Source organism: Hemitrygon akajei, chromosome 11, assembly GCF_048418815.1.
Source record: "Hemitrygon akajei chromosome 11, sHemAka1.3, whole genome shotgun sequence".
In the NCBI taxonomy this organism is placed as follows: domain Eukaryota; kingdom Metazoa; phylum Chordata; class Chondrichthyes; order Myliobatiformes; family Dasyatidae; genus Hemitrygon; species Hemitrygon akajei.
This window is the reverse complement of record NC_133134.1, coordinates 20,290,248-20,313,101: the sequence shown is the minus strand read 5'-3', so window position 1 is coordinate 20,313,101 and position 22,854 is coordinate 20,290,248. Positions and strand designations below refer to the sequence as shown.

Sequence of the window (22,854 nt, the reverse complement as noted above, 5' to 3'; positions counted from 1 at the left end):
AGGCCTTTGACAAGGTGCCAGACACGAGGCTGCTTAGCAAGATAAGAGCCTGGGGAATTACAGGGAAGTTACTAGCGTGGGTGGAATATTGGCTGGTCAGCGGAAAACAGAGAGTGGGAATATAGGGATCCTATTCTGGCTGGCTGCCAGTTACCAGTGGAGTTTCACAGGGATCAGTGTTGGGACCGTTGGTTTTTACAATGTATGTCAATGATTTGGACTACGGTATTAATGGATTTGTGGCTAAATTTGCCGATGATACAAAGATAGGTGGAGGAGTGGGTAGTATTGAGAAAACAGAGAGCCTGCAGAGAGACTTAGATAGTTTAGGGGAATGGGCAAAGAAGTGGCAAATGAAATACCATGTTGGAAAGTGTACGGTCATGCATTTTGATGGAAGAAATAAACAGGCAGACTATTATTTAGATAGGGAGAGAATTCAAAATGCAGAGATGCAAAAGGACTTGGGAGCCCTTGTGCAAAGTTAACCTCCAGGTTGAGTCGGTTGTGAAGAAGGCGAATGCAATGTTGGCATTCATTTCTAGAGGTATAAAATATAAGAGGAGGCTCTATCAGGCACTTGTGAGACCACACGGAGTATTGTGTGCAGTTTCGGGCTCCATATTTTAGAAAGAATATACTGACATTGGAGCGGGTTCAGAGAAGATTCATGAGAATGATTCCAGGAATGAAAGGGTTACTGTATGAGGAATGTCTGACAGCTCTTGGGCTGTATTCCCTGGAGTTCAGGTGAACAAGGGGGGGATCTCATAGAAACATTCTGAATGTTAAAAGGTCTGAACAGATTAGATATGGCAAACTTATTTCCCATGGTAGGGGATTCTAGGACAAGAGGGCACGGCTTCAGGATTGAAGGACGTCCTTTCAGAACTGAGATGTGGAGAAATTACTTTAGTCAGAGGGTGGTAAATCTGTGAAATTTGTTGCCACGAGCGGCTGTGGAGGTCAAGTCATTGGATGTATGTAAGGCAGAGATAGATAGGTTCTTGATTAGCCAGGGCATCAAAGGGTATGGGGTGAAAGCAGGGGAGTGGGGATGACTGGAAGAATTGGATCAGCCCATGATTGAATGGCAGAGCAGACTCGATGGGTTGAATAACCTACTTCTACTCCTATATCTTATGGTCTTATGGACATACATGTGCTTTGATAATAAATTTGCTTGGAACTTTGAACTCTGGTCAAAGCTATTCTTCTTCAAGTCTGTTCGAGAATGATATCCTTGTATTCTGAGACTGTGCCATCTGGTCCTAGACTCCTTTACTATAGAAAATATCCTCTCCACGTACACTCTGTTGAGGACTTCAATATTTGATGGGTTTCAATGAAATTCCCTCTCCTTCTAAACTCCAGCAAGTACAGGCCCAGACTTGTACATTAACCCTTTCATTCCTGTGATTATTCTTGTGACCCTCCTCTTGACCCCCTCCAATGCCAGCAGATCCGTTCAAAGGGGCCCAGAACTGCTCCTAATACTCCAAAGTGCAGCCTGATCAAAGCTTTATAAAGCCCTACCACCAAATCAGGTGAATAGATTGCTGTGTATTTGCGGAACCTGACTTGAATTTTGCTTTAGACAAAATTAGCTAAAATTCAGATACTGAAAATCTAAATTATAACATTTTTAAGTACCCTGCAGGTTAGGCAATGTCTTTGGAGAGAAGTGTTGCCAGTGGTTCAGGTCAAAGATATTTCATCAGGATTCTATCTCCACTGATGCTGCCTGACTGCAGAGCATTTCCAACATTATTTCAGATTGGGACAATTTGCCTGGCTGCTGCTTCAGGCTGGTGAGCTGTTCTTTTTTGCAATGGTAGCACAGGGATGGTGATAAAGTAGTAATTTGATAGCTGGTAGTCTTGAGGCTTATCTTAAGGAGACATGAGTTCAAATTCCATTTAGCAGCTGGGGAATTTAAATGTAATTAATTTTTTAAAAATCTGGATTAAAAAGGTGTTTTCATTAATGTCGACCAGTAATTTTTAAGACCAATCTGGATTCATTAAAATCCTGTGGGAGGAAATTCTGCTGTCCTTCCCAGTTCCTTTGCTTGTACAGCGTTCTGAAATGGGCTAGAAAGACCAGCTCAAACCTTGCTGCAAGGACTGCAGCAGTTCCCGAGAGGACTCATCATCTACCTCTCAAGGGGTTTAAGGGAAAGAACTAAATCATAACAGCCACATATGAAGGAAATGCATTAAAGATTTTAAAAAATAGTCAATTGCAATGCCTAATTTATTGACAGGAGCCCAAAGTGCAATATTTTTATATTTTGCTGTCCATTACGGCCCTCATCACAAATTTTGGTTTTACATATGTGTATTGATCTCGGCACCAAGGGTGGATGGCAATTCGTTAGGAAGGTAAACCATTACCAGCAGTTTCTAATTAGATCAATAAAAGAAGTTTTATGCATCCAGTAAAACATCCCTTAGTTATTTCAGTATTTTATAGGTAATTGCAGGAAAGTGGATTGAGAAGCATTTCAGAAAGTTAGCACTGAATACCAAGGAGGACGGAGGAGACTGCACTAACTTTGCACAGGGCAGAACTTGAAGCCCACCCATTCTACAGTTAAAACAGTGAACAACGCTTGGCCGAACCATAATGAAGTCTGTTACAGGCAATATCTCAGCTTCTGTTGCAGTACAACCAGATACCACCCAGTGCATTGGCCGTTCAGATTTCTGTCACACAAGCTCAGCTTGATGTCGTGTAAACACAGGCTGCTGCTGTTAAGCCCGTGTATGCCGCTGTTCAAAGGTGCTCCCCAACTCTCTTCCCTCCAACATACTTATCTGGATTGCTGAGGTGTTGCCCCAGGGGAGTCTTTGTCAATGACCACATTCACAGACACACCAGTGTCACTTGTCTTGAACTATAGTTTTAGCTTTAAGCCTGCAGGCTTGATTGTGGGCACTCGGACTGAGAAAACGCAGCCTTTCGACCCAGAACTGGTCAAGGTGAAATTCAAGGCCACGTGTAAACTCTTGCACTGAACCGAACTTCAACAACAAACTCGTAGTCACTGTGCCAGCATTTCAGAGAACACAGGGACAGATAACACTAGGGGAAGCACAAGAGCACCAGGATTATTTATTTTATGTTAGTTGTAATTTTGCATTGTTTCAGGTTGGTCTACAACAAGGTGAAAGTAAGGTAGTCAATGAAGTATAAGGGTTTTACCTATTGGTACTGTGGTCAGATGAGTTGATCTTGGATATTGAGAGCAGATTGTTGCAATATAGATTGGCTCCTTATCTTTTCTTCTCCCTCCTGCCCCTTCTCTATGTTCAAGCACTTGCACCTTCCTAATGGTAGCAGCGAGAAGAGGGCTTATCCCAAATGGTGAGGGGTTTTAATGATGGATGCTCCCTTCCTGAGGCACTACTTCTTGAAGATGGCCTTGATGGTGGGACCTGCTGAGCCTACAACCTTCTGCAGACTCTTGCAATCCTATGTTCTGTTTTTGCTCAATATTTGGTTTGCAGAGAAGTGTGATAGGGAGATTGTGCAGTGTCCAACAAATCATGATGTCTTCTATCTAGTTGTATATGGCAGGACTTCTCCACAGAACAGAATCCTTATTCCAGCGCATCAGTGGTTTGCTCTACTACATTTTATGTGGTAATGTAGCGCCTTTTTTCTAAATGTTGCTGTGGATATGAAGTTCTATATCTCCACCAAATATCCTTTGTTTCCCAGTAGTTATATTTTGAAGTTAGTTGTGATTGTTGAACTGTGCTTGGCATAGTGAGCTGCAACAGAAGGGAGTTCCATGATACTGGTCGCAGAGATCTGTTAACTGGACAATCAGAGGTGGAATGTGTCAGGTGAAAAACCAATCAGAGGAAAGATCAATTTCTGATTGGTTTTTCACCTGGCACGTTCCACCCTCCCCCCACCTTCTTTATGGGGCCCCTGCCCCCTCCTTCTTCAGTCCTGACGAAGGGTCTCAGCCCGAAACGTTGACTGCTAGTTTCAACGGATGCTGCCCGACCTGCTGAGTTCATCCAGCTTGTTTATTTCTAAATTTCAGTTTTAACACGTGCTTCTAATACATGGAATACTGTAAGGAGTTTGTATGTTCTCCCTGTGACCATGTGGGTTTCCACCGCATGCTCTGGTTTGTTTGCTTGTTTATTTATCTATTTATTTATTTACTGATTGATTGAGTTATAGCACAGAATCAATCCTACTGGCCCTTCATGCAATTCCACCCAGCAATCCACAATTTAATCCTCGCCTAATCACAGGATAACTTACAGTGACCACTTCACCTACCAAACAGTACATCTTTGGACTGTGGGAGGAAACCAGGGCACTCGGAGGAAACCCGCGCAGTCATGGGGAGAATGTACAAACTCCTTACAGGCAACAGAGGGTCACTGGTACTGTAAAGCATTGCGCCAACCACTACACTACCATGCCACCAATTCCAGCACCATCTATAAGGAGTTTGTACATTCTCCCCGTGACCGCATGGTTTTCCTGCGGGTGCTCGGTTTCTTTCTACAGTCCAAAGATGCATCAGTTGGTAGGTTAATTTATCATTGTAAATTGTCCAGTGATTAGGCTAGGGTTAAATCAAGCTTTGCTGGGTAGCTCACTCGAAAGGCTGGAAGGGCAAATTCTGTGCTGTGTCTCAATAAATAATTAATTAATAAAACCTGTGACAATGATTGCATTCTCTGTCTACTAACACGGAAGACCACAATTCTCAAGAAGCTGCACATTCACTCTGTATTCTGCACTTTGGCAAAGAATAATGAGATGTGATTGACTCTCTTTGGAAGTGCACCCAGGGGATAGTTAAAAATATTAACAGTTCTAAGCTGAAAGTATCCTGAAGCATAATAGTTCATCATCACAGTGACCTTCACAGCCACTGGCACACACGCCCCATACTGCTCGGAAGCTGTGGTTGTGGCATGTTTCAGCCTAGGCATTATTACTATAGCACAGACATCTCACTGAAGTTCAAAAAGGAGAAGTTATTATTGAACGTCCTTGGCAGATTCTTTTTATCAAAAATAGAGTGCTCCACCTGTTCACTTTACCTTTCAGGATTTCTTGAAATCACAAACAGCCATAGGATCTCAGATAGCTAGTGAAAACCAAGCATCAACTAACTGGCTAGGACTGGGTGATCTCTTTAACTTGCACTCTATTTTGTGGTGCGTATGTGAATTAGCGGTAGTGTTGGAGAGTTGTGGTCTTTGCTGCTGAATGTACTTTCAATGCTGTGTGACTCCGAGACATTAGCGAGAATGTTAGGTTTGAGTATGAGAGTGTGAATGTCGTTTCACTGTTGCTTGACATTGTAGTTGGGCCGTACTGCATCCTTTAGGCAGGCAGATCTTTAAGGTGGAAGGTGGTATGACTCCAAACACTAATTCGTGTGTGCACAGTGGATGTCACACTGGAGGCATTTTGGGTCCAATAGCTTCCAAAAACGTGTGTGCGACGAAGCCAGATTCTCATCTCATGTTGACATGGTAACAGCCAAAGTAAATTTATTATCAAAGTACATGTATGTCACCATATACAACCCTGAGATTTAGTTTCTTGCGGGCATACTCAATAAATCCAGATATAATCAATGAAAGACCGCACCAACAGGGCTGACAGCCAGTGTGCAACTACAAAAAAAAAGAAAGAAGAGGGAACAATAATAATAATAGATAATTAATGAATATCGAGAACAGGAGATGACGGGTCCTTGAAGGTGAGCCCATTGGTTGAGGGAACTGAGATGGGACAAGTGAAGTTGAGTGAACTTATCCCCGCTGGTTCAGAAACCTGATGGCTGACGGGTAATAACTGTTCCTGAACCCGGTGGTGTGAGTCCTGAGTCCCCTGTTCCTTCTTCCTGATGGCAGCAGTGAGAAGAGATCATGACTTAGGAGGTGGGGGTCCCCGATGATGGATGCTGCTTTCCTGCGACAGTGTCCAATGTAGATGTACTCAGTGGTGGGGAGGGCTTCACCCGTGACGCATCCACTACTTTTACTTTGAAAGTTCTATTGCTTGAAGTCCTGCCTGTGCTCAGAATCTGCACAGGTAATAATCTCAACGTTTTAGGCTGTCAACGGGAGCTCCGGAAGTACACTCCTCATCCTAAGCCAGACCGGTTGTCCAAAAGTAAAACACGTCTGGTTTAGTGAAGGCAGGAGCCGTTCAGGGATGAGGAGGTATTACAATGCTTGGGTTGCTCCCTTTGGACATAGTAGACTGAGTGTATAGAAAAATGTACAAGAAGACTAGACAGAGTAAGTATTAAGAATTTGTTTCCCTTGGCAGATATCTAACAACCAATGTAGAAGTTGTTGGAGTATTTCTACCTAAAGTAGAGTGGAGTTTAGAACTATCTGTCTGAAAAGATGGTGGAGGTAGATTGTCCACAACCTGTGGTGTGGTTTAATCCTGACCTCTGGCGCTGTGTGGTGTGTACACATTCTCTCAAATTTACTGATGGCGTTTACTGATCCCTACTCATAGGGAAATGAGTGGGTTTGATTGGGTTGCTCTGAGAGTTAGGACAATAGGCTGGATGGACACTCTGTCATAATGAAATATGACATGATACAAGACAAAATATTAAAAGGTTACAGAAATTGGGTTAGTCTAGGTGGTTGTTTATTGGTTGGTTTGGATATGATGGGCCAACCTCCTTCATTATAGTACATTTCAGTGATTCTATGAAAGTGGTGTTCTCAGATACCAGATTAGCATTTAGGCAATTGGATATAAACCATCTTTTTCGTTTCTTCTATTTCTACAAATACTCTTTTAAAATAAATCTTCTAGGCGTATTGCAAGGAAGACAGATATTCAAGAGCTGTGGGTAGTTCGCTGTAACAGTATCAGAAGATGGATCCTTACAGCAGTAATGCCTGTCTGTAGTTCAGACCCAGTCAGCACAGAGATTTCCTTCAAAGTGGAAAATAAAGTTCTTGACAAGTTCTTGTGCTGATGCAGCACATCTGGATTTAAGTCAAGTAAATATTGCAGTGTCATTTCTAACTACAGAATGATTCACAAATAAACACAGAACAGTACAAAGAGTAGACACTTCAAGATACAATGCATGTGCTGACCATTGTGCCAAACTAAATTAATCCCATCTGCCTGCAAATGACCCATTTCTCTCCATTTCCTCCGTATCCATATGCCTGTCTAAGTGCTTTTGAAAATATTGCTATCATATCTGCTTCCACCAACTTCCCCTGGCAGTGTGTTACTGGCATCTATTTTATCTAGATGTTGTTGGGGTTGCTTTCAGATGGGGGGGGGGATTTACAACTTAATTTTCTGGTGTGGAATGATTCAACCCAGAAATGGCCACAAACGTGATCGTCTCAGGAAGAGGAGAACATTTGCAGAAAACACGTTGAAAATAATAAAGCTACTCTTCAGAATTTCCAGGCTAGTAGATGTAGAACTTGACACAACTCCCCATCCAATCATCTTTGGATGTGTTGTGGAAGAGATTTGACAAGGTTGCTCTCGGAACAACCATTGTTAGATGTCATTCATTCCTGTGGCAATCAGATTTTCACCGTGTTATGCTGGACTGGAACCCATCTGATGTGGGTTTTGTGAGTCAATATTGCCTCTAATATCTATGAGTTGCTGAGGATCAGGAATCCCAGTCTGCATGACTAGGGCCTCAGTCTCTACCCATCTTATATGTCTCACTCCCGTACCGGACTTCCCTCGCTCACCCCTGCCCCAGGTCATTTGCTTTCAATGCTGACCTAGCCTACAACTCTACAGTGCCACCCCTTACCACCTTAAGAATCTGTTTTTGGTCCATTTTTGTTCGTGAAAATATGCGGCACCCACTCAATAGCTGACATTCGACAAATGGCAAACAAAAGAAAATCTGCAGATGCTGGATCCGAGCAACACGCACAAAATGCAACAAAATGCTGGAGGAACTCAGCAGGCCAGGCAGCATCTCTGGAAAAGAGTACAGTCGATGTTTCGGGAGAAATGGTTATGGTAATTTACGACCTTGACCATCAGGCATTCAAGTGCATTAGAATTTCTAGACGACTTCTGTTGAAGGGTTAGTTCCTCTCAAATTAATTCTTCAAATTCTTTGCCTTGACTTCTGGGTATGTTGATTTTGCCTTGTTATGTTAATGGGACTATAGTGAAATGCCATGCCATGTTGTATGTCCGACTTTGAACACTGGCACTCTCCAGGTGAGTTTATATCAAAGCCTTTAGAGGAATCCCCACAAAATCAAATATTCGGCTAGTAACTAGTATTCCCACTACTCTGCCCAACACTAAGCTGTAACCACAACTTATGGAGTCACTTTCAAGGACCCTTCATCTTATGTTCTCGATATTTATTGCTTATTTGTTTTTTTTTGTTTTTGCATGGTTTGTTGTCTTTTGCACATTGCTTGTTCATCTATCTTGTTGTATGCAGTTTTCATCGATTCTGTTATATTTCTTTGTATTTATTTGAATGCCCACAAGAAAATGAATCTCAGGGTTGTATATGGTGACATATGTGTACTTTGATAATAAATTTACGTTGAAACTTTGTGGGGCATTCCGTTTCTGCTTGCTGACTACCCTCAATGGCCTATTGAGCTAACTTCAGCACAGGAGATTTCGCAGGCAGGAGCCTACGTCTTATGATCAACTTTGGCGGCATACCTTGACATTCCTAGACCTTTCCATGTTCCCACCCATATCCAGACTCCAGTGGCGAAGAGTAGTGACTGACGTTTCTGGACTGTTTGAGTGTTTTGTGAGGTTAATTCTGTGATTAACATTAATAAATACGTTCAGCTCAAATTACATTGCAGTGTTCCTGATGTAAACAAAATTCCAAGAACATGTAAGAAGAAGTATTTTGGGAGGATTTAACCATGACAAATATTAAGATTCATGGTGGTTAATATTGTCTTTCCACAAGGTACAGATCTTGCAGCAGGTGTTCCATTTATTGACCTCATTAAGTTTTTTTTAATGTGCTTTTTGACTGGCCTAGAAATTCGGCAGTGCTCAAGGCTGTCACTTTCCATTTTTCATTTCTCAATAATACTTTGCAAAGATTAAAGATTGGTTTTATATTTCACACGTACATCAAAAGATCCAAACCTACCGTGAGATGCATCGTTCTGCGTCAAAGCAAATCAGCGAGGATTCTGTCAGTAGGTGTTGCCGACATAGCATGTCCACAACTCATTAACCCATAACCCTTGGAATGTGAGTGGGAACCGGAGCACATGGAAGAAATCCATGCAGTCATGGGGAGTTACGTGCAAACTCCTTACAAGCAGCTCATATTGTGAACTTCCTTAAAAGAAAAATCCAGCAGACCTCAGAAGGACTTTAAAACTGACAATAAATATAGTTTGCCCCAACTCTGAAGCATTTGAAAATGTCAAGATTGAGCCTGATAAACCTTTGTGGAGCATAAGCAGGAGAACAAAGACCACAACTGTTGGTGATTGGTCTCTGCTACTGATGAGACTTGATTTGAATAAATGGAGGAAGGGATTCAAGGGGCTGAATGATCTCTGCAATTCCCACATATGCCCTGACAGGTGAGCAAACAGTGTGGGTAATTGGAAGCAACTGAGTTTTCTATAAATCTAAGTAGGTCCTTTTTGATTTTATATCACAACCATATTAAAGACATATAATCCAGTTAGTTGTGTTTTTTTACCAGCAACTCTCTGAAAAATGGAATTAAAATTCATTGTAAAATCTCACACCCATTTGTGTACTTGCTTTGAAAAGCAGCATTAACTCAAAGCAACATCTTATAATGGTGGTCTCTATATTCTAGTTAATTTAATGGTTCCATTTGCCTCATAAAAGCTGTTGGCCTTGAAGTAACAGTGTATCTGTGTTAGTTATAAGTGTTCACATGCTCCTTTGTGTTATTTTAATGCAGGCATTAACCCTGTTTTTTTAAACAGTTCAATGCCTTTTTAAAGATAGTAATGCGGAGAATTTTTTCAGTTGTCACTGGCTAATATTTAATAGCATTAATCTATTCTGGCTATGAATCTTTTACTACTGTAAATAGATTACAACATACAATCAGTGACCACTTTATTAGGTACAGGCATGGAGCCCAGTGTGTTTTCCTGCTGCTGTAGCCGATCCACTTCAACATGTGTGTGTTTGGAGATGTTCTTGTGCACACAGTCTGGCTATTCTCCTCTGATCTCTCTCATTAAAAGGGCATTTTTGCCCACAGAACTGCTGCTCATTGGATATTCTTTGCTATTTGCACCATTCTCCGTGAACTCTAGAGACTGTTGTGTGTGAAAGTACAAGCAGTTCAGTAGTCTCTGAGACACTCAAACCACCCCATCTAGCACCAGCAAGTATTCCACAGTCAAAGTCACTTAGGTCACGTTTCTTCCCCATCCTGATGTTTGCCCTGAACAACAACAAAACCTCCTGACCACGTCCGCATGCTTTTATGCATTGAGATGCTGCCACGTGATTGGCTGGTTAGATATTTGCATTAATGAACAGGTGTACCTAATAAAGTGACCACTGAGTGTAAAGTGCTGATGAAAGGCTACCAGAGATTGCTTTCCATCTTCCAAGTTTCCATTTTTATAGGTACTTTCACATCTGGAATGAACTCATGGTACAAATTCATTCATAGTTTTGTCTACTAAAATGATGCTCTATTCTACTGCAATTCAAGACCAAGAAAATTTTAAAAACTGAAATTCAGAGGTAGATTACAGTACACTTCCATGGTTGGCCTTGTGTTCAGTGGCCTGAAGTGTAGTGCAGAAGGTTAGGGTGATTGAGAAGGGAAAAGCACTGTTGACTTGCACTTCAATCCTCATTTGTCTGTTTTCAAATTAGAATGGGAGATAAATTTTCTATTTGCATTAATCAGCTCTGTGAAGTCTTTGCAGTCAGGCTATGTGGTGAATTTTATAGATTTTCATTCTAAAATGTGTGATTGGTGCTGAATTAAAAACATAGAAACTTAAATAAAAGTAGCAAGTTCTTTGGGCATGCTTCATCAGTCAGTCATATCACAATGGCTCATCCACTTTCTTGTCTGATCACAACAGGATAGTCTAATGAGAGTTCACAGCCTTACTATTGTAGCCGCATTTTACAGGTTTGCAGATGGTACACTGTAGTGGGCCACATCTCAAATAACATTGAGTCAGAGCACCGGAAGGAGATAGAGAGCTTAGTGACATGGTGTCATGACAACAACCTTTCCATCAATGTCAGAACAGAGCTGGTCATTGACCTCAGGATGTGGGATGGTGCACACACTTCTGCTAACATCAATGGTGCCAAGGTGAAGATGGTTGAGAGCTTCAGATTCCTAGGAGTCAACATCACTAATAGTCTATACCGGCCAAACATTTATAGTGATGTTGCCTTTTGATCCTTCGATTTTGGTTCTTACTATCATTGTGACGCAGAATTCACCAAGGCAGTATATAGCCTCAGTCACAGGAATACCCCAAGTCCTGAAGTATCCATAGATCTATCAGTCTTGTCTTTGAACACTCAATGTCTGATCTCCATTAGTTCTTTGGGTAGAGAATTCTCTGAGAAAATATATTTCTCTTCAACTCACTCTTTAATGACCAACCCCTGGTCTCGAAATTGTGTGGGGGTTGGACAGTGGTAAATGAAGCCAGCTTGTTAGTTTTGAAGTCTACTCCATTTGACAGATGATTATACTTGTATTGACTCTGGACCCTTCTTCGCTTCCCTTGCAGGTGAAATGGAAGAGCTGGAGAGTTTGTGGCTGACTGGCATCTGCCACAATGAGAAGAACGAAGTAATGAGCAGCCAGTTGGATGTTGACAATATGGCGGGTGTGTTTTACATGCTGGCAGCGGCCATGGCATTGAGCCTGATCACCTTTGTGTGGGAGCATTGGTTTTACTGGAGCCTGAGACACTGCTTCATGGGAACCTGTACTGGAAAACCAGGACTCCTCTTCTCAATCAGCAGGGTGAGTGAGAACAATTGTGGCCTCGTCCACTTTTGACTGTTGCCTGAACTCTTTAAATTGCTTTTTTTTGCTCCTTTGTATTTTTAGATCTTAAGTATAAAATATGTTCACTTTTAAGATAAGTAACACTTCATCTAATAATGTTAAAGGCAATACAATAATTGCACCTCATTGTAAAAGTTACCATCAAATGCTGAAGCATTCTGTTGTCAGATTAGAAAAAAAGTAACTTGCAATATAGTGTTATTCAAACAAGAACATCGATTCTTACACTGAGTGGGAGTAATTTTAACTTAGAGCAATGATGTAAATGGTGTGATATTTCACCTGCCACCCATTATACACTCTGTACTGTTTTCTTCTAATATCATGGTTGGAAGTTAAATTCTTCCCAGTGCATCAACCTGTGTCATCTACTGTTACTTATGTACAATGCAGGAATAACAACAAAGATGTAGGTTGCGCAATGCAGGAATAACAATGAAGAAGTAGGATTAAGCGTTTTAACGTTAGCCTTGGTATATGCAGGGCAACTTACAGTGCGGGAGTGAGGAACTGAGCCCACTGAGATGAAAACATGCACACTCGAAAGCCCATGCATAAAGAGAGAGCCTTCTGTGTACAGGGGTCCCAAGCAATTCTCCGCGTGATCAATCGGCCAGATACATGCTTGCCACATTCTTGCAATCAGTCCAATATAGTTCATCTACCACTAGGATAAAAGGAGAGCCCCAGATCAAATAATTTCTCTCACTTCCAATCAGATAGTACAGAAGTTGACTATTCAGAACATTATGCCCCAACTTGCTGAAGTAATCATCTAAGTATGTGGTATCTTACCTTGCATAATGGAGGATTGTGGTTGTGCTGGGTGAGGACAATTACTTCAGCCACAAGAGTTCCTCAGGGTAGTATCCTAGGCCCAACTATCTTCAGCTGCTTCATTGGTGACATTCTTTCAATTGTAAGGTCAGAAGTAGGGGCGTTCACTAATGATTAGAAATGTTCAACACCAACCGCTCCTCACATAATGAAGCAGTCCACAACCAATGTGTAAGGGCTGATGGGTGGCAGGTAACATCTACACCAATCAGGTAACAAGCAATGACAATGCTCAACAAGAAAAATTCCATCCAACGTCCCCTGACATTAGGTGGCATTACCATCACCGACACCCCACCATTGATAGCCTGGGGGTTATAGTTGAACACAAACTGAACTGGAGTAGCATATACACAACGTGGCTTCTGGGAGCAGGTCAGAGACTAGAAATCCTGCAGTGAGTAGCTCACTTCCCAACTCCCCAAAACCCATCCACTATCTCCAAGGGTCAAATCAGCAAAGAGATGGAATCTCTCCACTTGGCTGCATGGGTGCTTCAAAAACTTCAAAAACACTTGAGAAGCTCAACACCACAAGGGCGGCTTAATAGGCACCTTATCCACAACCATTCAGTTGCTCCAACAACTTCCCCCTGGCTGTGCTGCAGTAGCTCACCAAGACTTGCTAAGATATCATCTTCCAAACTCCAACCTCTCCCAGTTAGAAAGACAAAGACAGAACAAACACGGGAACATCAAGACCTGAACATTACCCTCCAAGCCACAAAGCATCCTGACTTGGAAATATTTCCGTTCCTTTACCATTACTGGGTCAGAATCCCGGAACTCTCTCCTAAATAGCATTTTGAGTAAAACCCACCTGTCAGGGGCTACAGCAATTCAAGAAGGCAGCTTTGGCCACCTTCTCAAGAGCAGCCTGTGAAGTCCATGTCCCTTAATTGAATATAAAAATAGTCCACACCTTTTCTACAGTTCCCTCTCCACTGCCTGCAATGGACCTGCCCACTTCTTTGACCACTTTGCTACTGTATTTCCTTGTAGCCCAGCAGCTATCCCCTTCTTAGGTGGAGGTCCAGCTCCCACCTGAACGTTCTTTATTGAGTTGCGTCCATCACCCTTTGTGTTTCAGATCACAACTCACTGTCTTTGCACAGCTCTAGAGATTCTGCAGATGCTGGAAACCTAGAGCCAGACGCACAAAATAGTGCAGGAACTCTGCAAGTCGGGCAGCATCTATGGAGAGGAATAAAGAGTCAGTGTTTCAGCCCGAGATCCTTCTTCAGGACTGGAAGGGAAGCGGGAAGAAGCCAGAATAAGGTGGGGGAGGGGAAGGAGTACAAGCTGGAAGGTGCTGGTTGATGCCAGGTGAGGGGGAAGGTTGGTGGGGTGGGGAAAGGGGATGAGTGAGAAGCAGGGAGGTGATGGCTGGCTGTAGAAGGAATCTGATAAAAGAGGAGAGTGGACTGTGAGAGAAATGAAGGAAGTGATGGATAGGTGATGAGAAGTGATCAAAAGAGGTTTTAGTCACTTCAAATATAGAGCCACCACACAAAATGCTGGAGGAACGCATCGATCAGGCAACACCTGTAGAGAAGAATAAAAAATTGATGTTTCGGGCTGAGACCCTTCATCGGCTCAAAACATCGACTGCGTATTCCTCTCCATCAGTGCTTTTGTCTTTGCCTTTTGTCTAAGCCACTAAAAGAAGGATTTGTACAAGAATTGAAATGTAACTGCAACTGGGTAGGATTAACACATATCAGAACATTGGTAAATTGCTATAGTATTGTCACATGTACCAAGGTGCAGCGAAAAGCTTGTCTTGCAGACTGTTCATACGGATCAAATCATTGGTATAGTGCAAAGGTTGTACAAAGTAAAATAGTAACAGAATGCAGAATATAGTGTCATAGTTACAGAGAAAGTACAGTGCCGGCTGACAATTAGGCGCAAGGTCATCACAAGATAGATTGTGAGGTCAAGGGTCCATCTTATTATACTAGGTAACCATTCTATAGTCTTATAACAAAAGGGTAGAAGCTGTCCTTGAGCCTGGTGGTATGTGCTTTCAGGCTTTTGTATCTACTGCCCAGTGGGAGGGGAAGAGAAAATGTCTGGGGTGGGGCTTTTGGTTAGAAATAGTTAGAAATTCATGCCTAGTTATCATCACAAATTGTACATAGTAGTCACACCGCTGCACTTTCTACTCTATCTATAAAATGTTTCCACTAACTCCAATAGAATGAGTTTCAGAGGTAGAGTAAAAAAGCCAGTGTCTCAGTTATATTTTGCATCTAGTGCATCAGACTGGTAATGAAATTTGAGTCAAACCACAATTAGACCCGACTGTGCTCCATCTAACCCATCTGTATCCACACTTGTCAGAAGCTCCAACATACAGTGGGCTTTCTTGCAGGCCAGTGCTCTGCAGGACTTTTGCAAAATAGAGCAGGTGCATGACTGGTAACTAACTAGGCCTGAGGCAGTGAACATCAAGGCTTTGTCCCAAGATTGTCCTCCTGGCTACTGAGCTGGCTATTTAGTCTTTGGTTTAGTCTTTCATTGATGATTTTATGGTTATTTTTCTATGGATTTATTGAGTATGCCTGCAAGAAAATGAATCTCAGGGTTGGACATGATGACATATATGTACTTTGATAATAAGTTTACTTTGAACTTCTGAAGGTCATTTAAAAACTGTTGAAATTGAATAAATGTATACAAAAATTAAAGTAGTAATTAAAAATAAATTTGGTTAAAATTGCATGTTTACCTTGCCGATCAATTAGTAAAATGAATATATAATAAAACAAAGAAACTTTAAAAAAACTGAAGGAGACACAAGAGGCTCTTTAAGTGGATTAAATGTTGCCTCAGATTCCAGCATCTGTGCATTTCTCTCCACAGATGCTGGAATCTGAGGCAACAGGTAAACCACTGGAGGAACTCAACAGGCCAGGTAGCATCTGTTGAGGGAAATGGACAGTTATCATCGGAGGTCAAGGCCCTGACACTGATGCTGTTGCATTCTAGATGAAGGGCTTTGTTCCAAAGCTTCAACTGCCCATTCCCTATACAGATGCTGTTCGACAAGCTGAGTTCCTCCTTCATTTTCTTTGTCGTAAAAACATTAGTTAAGCAAACTTTGTGAAATGAAGGTTATGCCCATTGAAAGGCTTTTGTATACCTGATTTGTTGAAAGCTGTCACCCCTGTCCATTTCTGTCCAGTGGTGAAGCAGATGTTAGATATAACAACATTTGGTGCCCATGGTATCTTGGAGGATGGTTTTGGCCGAAAATTGTGGCACGCTTTACCCCTGCAGTGCATGGTAAAGGTCTTCCTAAAACCCAGGGCACCATGGTAGTGTAGCAGTGCAACACTATAACAGCCTGGGGTATTCCGGAGTTCTTAGTTCAATTCCGTGCCATTTTGTAAGGAGTCTCTTTACCTCCCCCATATGGAATGTGTGTGTATTCCCACATGTTCCGGTTTCCTCCCACAGTCCAAAGAACTTGTTACCACAGGCAGCTGTGGAGGCCAGGTCATTGGGTGTATTTAAGGCAGAGATTGATATGTTCTTGAATGGACATGGCATCAAAGGTTATGTGGAGAAGGCCGAGGAGTGAGGCTGAGGAGGGGAAAAAGGGATCGGCCATGATTGAATGGTGGAGCAGACTCGATGGGACAAATTGCCTAGTTCTGCTCCTATGTTTTATGGTCTTATGTATAGGATAGATTAATTGGTCATTGTAAATTGTCTCCTGATTGGGATAGGGTTAATTGATGTTCTAGGGTTGTTGGGGTGGCATGGCTTCAAAGGGGCAGAAGGGACTACTTCACAGTGTATTGCTAAATAAATAAATAAACAAATCTATTTTTGGTCACAACAAAACATTTGCACCTTATACTCAGTGTTCCTGATAGGCATTCGTCAAGATTTTTTTTAAACTTCTGATCCCTATTTCAAGTCTATGGAATTGAAATAGGAAACCGCAGCCTGGCTGGTGGACATGTTGTAAACCTCAAACCACATCACCGATGACACTCCAGTGAAGTAACTGCATTACCGAATGGAAATCAGACAATGCTAAGGAGATCTACAGTAGAAGCACGGGAGATATTTCTCCATGTACATTTTCAATAGAACTAAATGTACAGTGATGAAGAAGTAATGGCAAAAAGTCTCTTTGGACTAGATAGCAGCTTTATCATGTTTATATGGATGTTAGTTTATTCAAAAATGTTCACCTTGTTAATTTAGTGCATGGGCTCCCAATTTGAGGTCCACGGACCCCTCGGTTAATGGTAAGACTCCATGGCATGAAAAAGGTTGGGTACCTCTGCTTTAGTAGGTAGGGTTGCCCTATCATAATTTTATCAAAACGTATTGTGGTGTGTATCTCAGATGTATGTTTCGTTGTCATGGTATGCAGGCATTGTATTGGGGATGGATATCCCTGAGATACACCATATATTGAAGATAGAGACATGGGGAAAAAAAGTCCAGGAATGGACCCATCAAAATCGAGCTTTGGATATATTTCATTTTACGTTTGGTACTTCTGTTGGATTTTGAAGTGAGTTGAAGAAAATCTATAAGACTAGGGCAGTGGTGTTATCACTGATAGTGATGGGGTTCCTACAGAATTGGTTTTCCTTCCACGACAAAACAACATCCATCATCAAGGACCCCAACCATCTTGGCCATGCTCTTTTCTTGCTGCTCCCATAGGAAGGAGGTTCAGAGCCTTAGGTCCCACACCAGCAGGTTCAGGAACAGTTATTATCCTACAACCATCAGGCTCCTGACCAGCATGGATAACTTCACTCACCTTCGCACTGAATTGGTTCCACAATTTGCCACAACAAAACAGCATCCATCGTCATGGACTCACTTTCAAGGACTCTACAACTGACCTTCTCAGTATTATTTATTTACCATTTAATTATTATTATTATTATTATTTGTTTGTACTTACACATATTTTCTTCTTTTGCACATTGGTTGTTCGTCAATCTTTGTTTGCATGCAGTTTTTCATTGGTTCTATTATATTTATTTGTTCTACTGTGAATGCCTGTAAGTAAATGAATCTCAGGGTTGTATATGATGACATTTTATACGCACTTTGATAAGAAATCTATTTTGAACTTTGAATTTACCTGAGGTGGGAAGGGTGACATACATGAGACGCTCAAAGATTAATTGCTGTCCTGCACAGTATATCAGCATTCCTGGGGCTCTGCAGGAGATCAAACATGGTATCTGGACTCTACTTCTTGCAACATTACCACTTTCTGTGGTCCCCTACTCCACATGATGGCAAATATTTTTTTTTACCTCTATTTGAGGACTGAGTTGACCTTGTTGCCCTGATTGAAGACTGCAAGTCACTGTGAATCAGCACAGAAGCAGTGTTTAGTTGTTTTGGTAAACCAGCTCATTGGAATATGATTATGAAAGTCCAGGATAACAAAAAGAAAGGACTTGGGAGGAAATTAAAGTCTTCTAGTCTTCTGGCTGCAGTTTGGAAAGGTATTGATACTTAATTGACTCTTCAGAAATGATTAGGCATGGTGCCTGTGGCATAAATAGAGAGAAAAAAATGTTCTTAAAATTGTATAATGCTGCTTCTAAGAAAGAGGTACTTAGTTCTTAGGTAGATATAAGGTGAGTTTTAATTACTCTCACTCTAAGTTCACAGAGATGAACTGATAATGGAATGTTCAGTTTCTAAAGGGCATTCCCACAAAGTAGGAATAACCCACCGTCTTGCCAAAGGGTTTCGGCCTGAAATGTCAGCTGTACTCTTTTCCATAGATGCTGCCTGGCCTGCTGAGTTCCTCCAGCATTTTGTGTGTGTTGTCTAATAATAGAATGTTCATTTCCTCAAAGGGCATTCCCACAAAGTAGGAATAACCCACCGTCTTGCCAAAGGGTTTCGGCCTGAAATGTCAGCTGTACTCTTTTCCATAGATGCTGCCTGGCCTGCTGAGTTCCTCCAGCATTTGTGCATGCTTCTTGGATTTCTGGCATCTGCAGATTTTCTCTTGTTTGTGATTCCAGACTGTTTTCTCTGGAGATAACTTTCATATACATGCGAGAATAGGCAGCCCAACTTCGCATCTTCTTTATTCCCCTCTCATGAACTGTATTAACTTTTGGATTCAGAGATATGAACCCATTGCCACAGTCTAACACATTAATAGGTTGAAAGCTTTCACATTGCAATTTTGTGCTATGTTGGGTACCAAATACCAGTACTGGTAGGGTACATTGTTTTAGGATAAATAAAACACTAAGGAAAATTAGGATGTTTCCTATAGTGGGGGAGTCTCGGACCAGCCTCACAGTTCTGTAGGTCATCTCTTCCTTTGCTCGTAAGAGAAAAGCTCCAGCACACTCAATCTGTCTTCATAAGACGTGCTCTCTAGTCCAGGCAGCATCCTGGTAAATCTCCTCTGCACCCTCTCTAAAGCCTCCACATTCATCCTATAATGAGGCTGGATGTGGAAGCTTTAGAGAGGGTGCACAGGAGATTTTCTGCATTTTAAAGACAATTTTTTGAATCAGTGAGCTGTTAATTCATGACTCCGTTTAATTTTCTTTCTGATATTCGAGGCACAAGTTCTCTAGCTTTGATTCCAAGCTCAAATGAAATTAAATAAGCAAACAAGATAAATTTTAATGTGATATCCCTAAAAATAATTAGCTTTGAACATTAATACTCTGGTTACTCTATTAAAAAGGAACCACTGGGAAAAGTGATCTCTGACATAATCAGCTAATTCACTTGATCTGCACAAATTATTTTAATTGTTTAAAAATAATCAAAATTTTTGAAAATTAGGAAGCAAATGCATAAAATCCTGAATACACCAACAGTTTTGCCTCCTAATGATAAACTAATTAAAACATTTGTAAGACAGTCATTTTCTGCATCTCTTGATATGAGTGGCTTACTTTTCAACCATTTTGATCCAACAGATTTGTTCTCTCTGATCAAATGATTGCATTACTTCAAATACTAATGGCACATCATTATTAAGTGCCATGTTGTTGGAGGTGGGTGAATATGGTCTTTGACCATTACTGTTCTTGGCAAATATTTCTGCAGAAGTAGTTTGCCATTGCCTTCTTCTGGGCAGTGCCTTTCCAAGATTGGTGACTCCAGTCAATATCAATACTCTTCAGAGATTGGCTGCCTGGCATCAGTGGCTGCATAATCAGGATTTGAGATAGGCACTCCGCCGCTCATGCCTGTTCCTGTGGCTTCACCTGACCCTGATTGTGGAACTAAGCAGGTGCTACACCTCACTCAAGGGTGACCTGCAGGCTAGCAGAGGGAGGGAGCACCTTATACCTTCGTTGGTTGAGTTGTGTCTCCACCCTGTCATGACATTAATGGCTACTTCTATTAAATTTTTCAGTGCATCCTAGCACCCAAAGGTTGTAGATGTCTCCACCTGTGAGCGAGTCCGGAACCAGACATGTTATTTTGTACAATGGGTCATCCATTTAAGGGATAAAGAAAAACTTTCTCTCTCAGGAAATCATAAACCTCTGGAATTTTCAGGAGCTGCATAATTGAATGTTTTTAGGGATGAGATAGACAAATTTTTGAACAATCAAGGATTCAAGGGTTTTTCAAGCAAAGGCATGATACTGAGCCAATGCTCTCATCTACTGAATGACTTGAGGGGTCATAGAACTTTCTCCTGCTTCTGCCTCTCATTTGTTCTGATGTTTGAAAGGAACATTAACAAACAGCATATGATTTAGCCACTTAGTAAAACTGCGAACAGGAAATAAGTCTCTTGGAAGAGCAGAAACTTTTGGAGATACAGAGGTTTAGAGAAGAGTTGCAGAGTTTAGCGTTGAGGGAATTAAAAAGCACTGCACCGTCAGCTAAGGGAAGAAAAAAATTGGGATAGAGATTAGAGTTAAAGGAGTTCAGAAGAAGGATAATAGGTCTGGAGGGAATCACAGAGCTTGGGAGGGACATATGGTACTCTGCAAAAGTCATGGGCACATATGTGTATTATATATAGCTAGGGCACAGTACTATAGTAATTTTATGTATTGCACTGTACCGGTGCCACAAACAAAACCAATTTTAATGATACATGTGAGTGATGATTAACATTTAGTTTCACTGAATCTATGGTGCTGAATATTAGTTTGCTCATAAATATCCTGCTGATGAACACGGCTTGTACTAATCACAACATGACCATTCTAGGGGTTTGGGAAAACTGGATAGAGATCTGGCAATCTTCATGCAACATTTGCTTACAGATTTTGAAGATCAAAACCCTTCATAATTAATGACACATGCTACAAAAATATTTTCATAGCATCCTCGAGTCTTGATGAAAGGCCCAGATGAGAAATGTCAACTCTATTTCTTTTCTTAGAAGCTGCCTGACCTGCTGAGTTCACTCAGCATTTTATGTGTGTTACTCTGCGGAATCTCTTGAGTCTATAAAAATATCTACCTTCTTATTCCAAGCTGATACCTCTTCCATACCCTGCCTTTTAGTGATTTGGATTTGGTCATATTTATAGATTTTCCGTCCTCCTAATCAATGAGGTGCCTATCAGTTTCTGGCATCACGCCAGGAGTGCTGTAGCACACTGGCTGTTTAAAAATGTAAACACCTTGGTGAACATTTGTGACATGGGGGTTTGAATAAAAGGACCACACTCATGTTAATAAAAAGGTTGCAAGTCTGATGCTGGAGACTGTGATGCACTGCACTGTTCCGTATCTCAATATTCTTATCTGCAAGATAGTTTTTGCCGCATTCACTGTCAGCCCTTTGGGATAAAATGGCCTAGCACTTTGTATTTTTTCATTGCAGGACAAGACCCTACAATTGCAATGCATATTCGACAAGAATAGTTGTACCAAGAAATTAAAACAGTAGTATATGTAAGATGTAATTCTTAGAAAAAAACATGAGTGTTCCAAAGGAATGTGTTTCAATATCTCTTTAAGGTATGAGAAAATGGATGGAAATTCATCCAAGCAGTGAAGATAGGCTGTCAAATGAGAAAAATGTGCAGCTTTTGTCACAGTGGCATGCTGTGACTGGAATATTCCACAATGTATATCGTTACAACTACACAAGAAAGCAGTTTCTCACAGGATACAATCCTTTAAAAAGGCAATAGTTATACATCCTCAATGCTACATATGACTATTGCTGTAGAGGAATACAAGAATTAAAGGTTAACCATTGTGCAGCTTTTAAATCTTTAATATTCCATGTGTAGGAGATGTGATATTTGTATAGAGGTGCTTCAATAAGCTTTGTTGAGTCTCAGTGTGATGTAAATGCTTAGGCAGAGTTATAATGGCCAGGGCAAGAAGAAAAACAACAAAAAATGTGTAATTTGGAATAATACTTTATTTTCATTTTGTGATTTTATTTTTACCTTTTTGCATGTACCATGGAGTTAGCTAGTTGAAAAATTGAATCCAGCATCGTAAGCAAAGATGGAACTCAATCCTTCACAATACCAGTGACAGAGTCAATAATTCTTTTAAGTGGGGAGACAATTATCTTTATTGCTTTTGGCAAAGTATAATGGTGAAGGATGCTGCATTACTGGTACAGTATCGCAAGTCTCCATTGATCTCATTGCACTTAAGTTTAATCAACCAATTATTTGTCCAGTGTGCATTTACCCTGACATACGAGACAGCAAAGTTATTACAAAAAGTGAACTAGCCATTATATCAGATATTTATGTGTGGTTTTATGCTGAATCCTCTCCAGGGAAGTTGCATTTCATTAACATTCATCAAAAGGAAGATGGATGAGATTGTGAGATAGATATATATATATGTATACACATCAAAATTTTACCAATCTTCCAAAACTTATTTAAGTTGCTCTGTTCATAAAAATAAGAAATACTTAGATTTACACTCAGTGGCCATGTTATTAGATACCTTCAGCACCCAATGAAGTAGCCACTCAGGCTATGTTTG

General features: G+C 41.1%; 1 protein-coding gene across 3 annotated transcripts in view; it reads left to right on the top strand.

The window, feature by feature from the left end:
* The window catches only part of grin2aa (glutamate receptor, ionotropic, N-methyl D-aspartate 2A, a), a 295,273-nt gene that overhangs the window by 258,483 nt on the left and 13,936 nt on the right, over positions 1-22,854 (top strand). For all 3 annotated transcript variants that reach the window (XM_073060333.1, XM_073060332.1, XM_073060331.1), the window contains exon 12: positions 11,772-12,010. In XM_073060333.1, the coding sequence (XP_072916434.1) occupies positions 11,772-12,010 (239 nt within the window). The remainder of the gene's footprint in view (positions 1-11,771; positions 12,011-22,854) is intronic.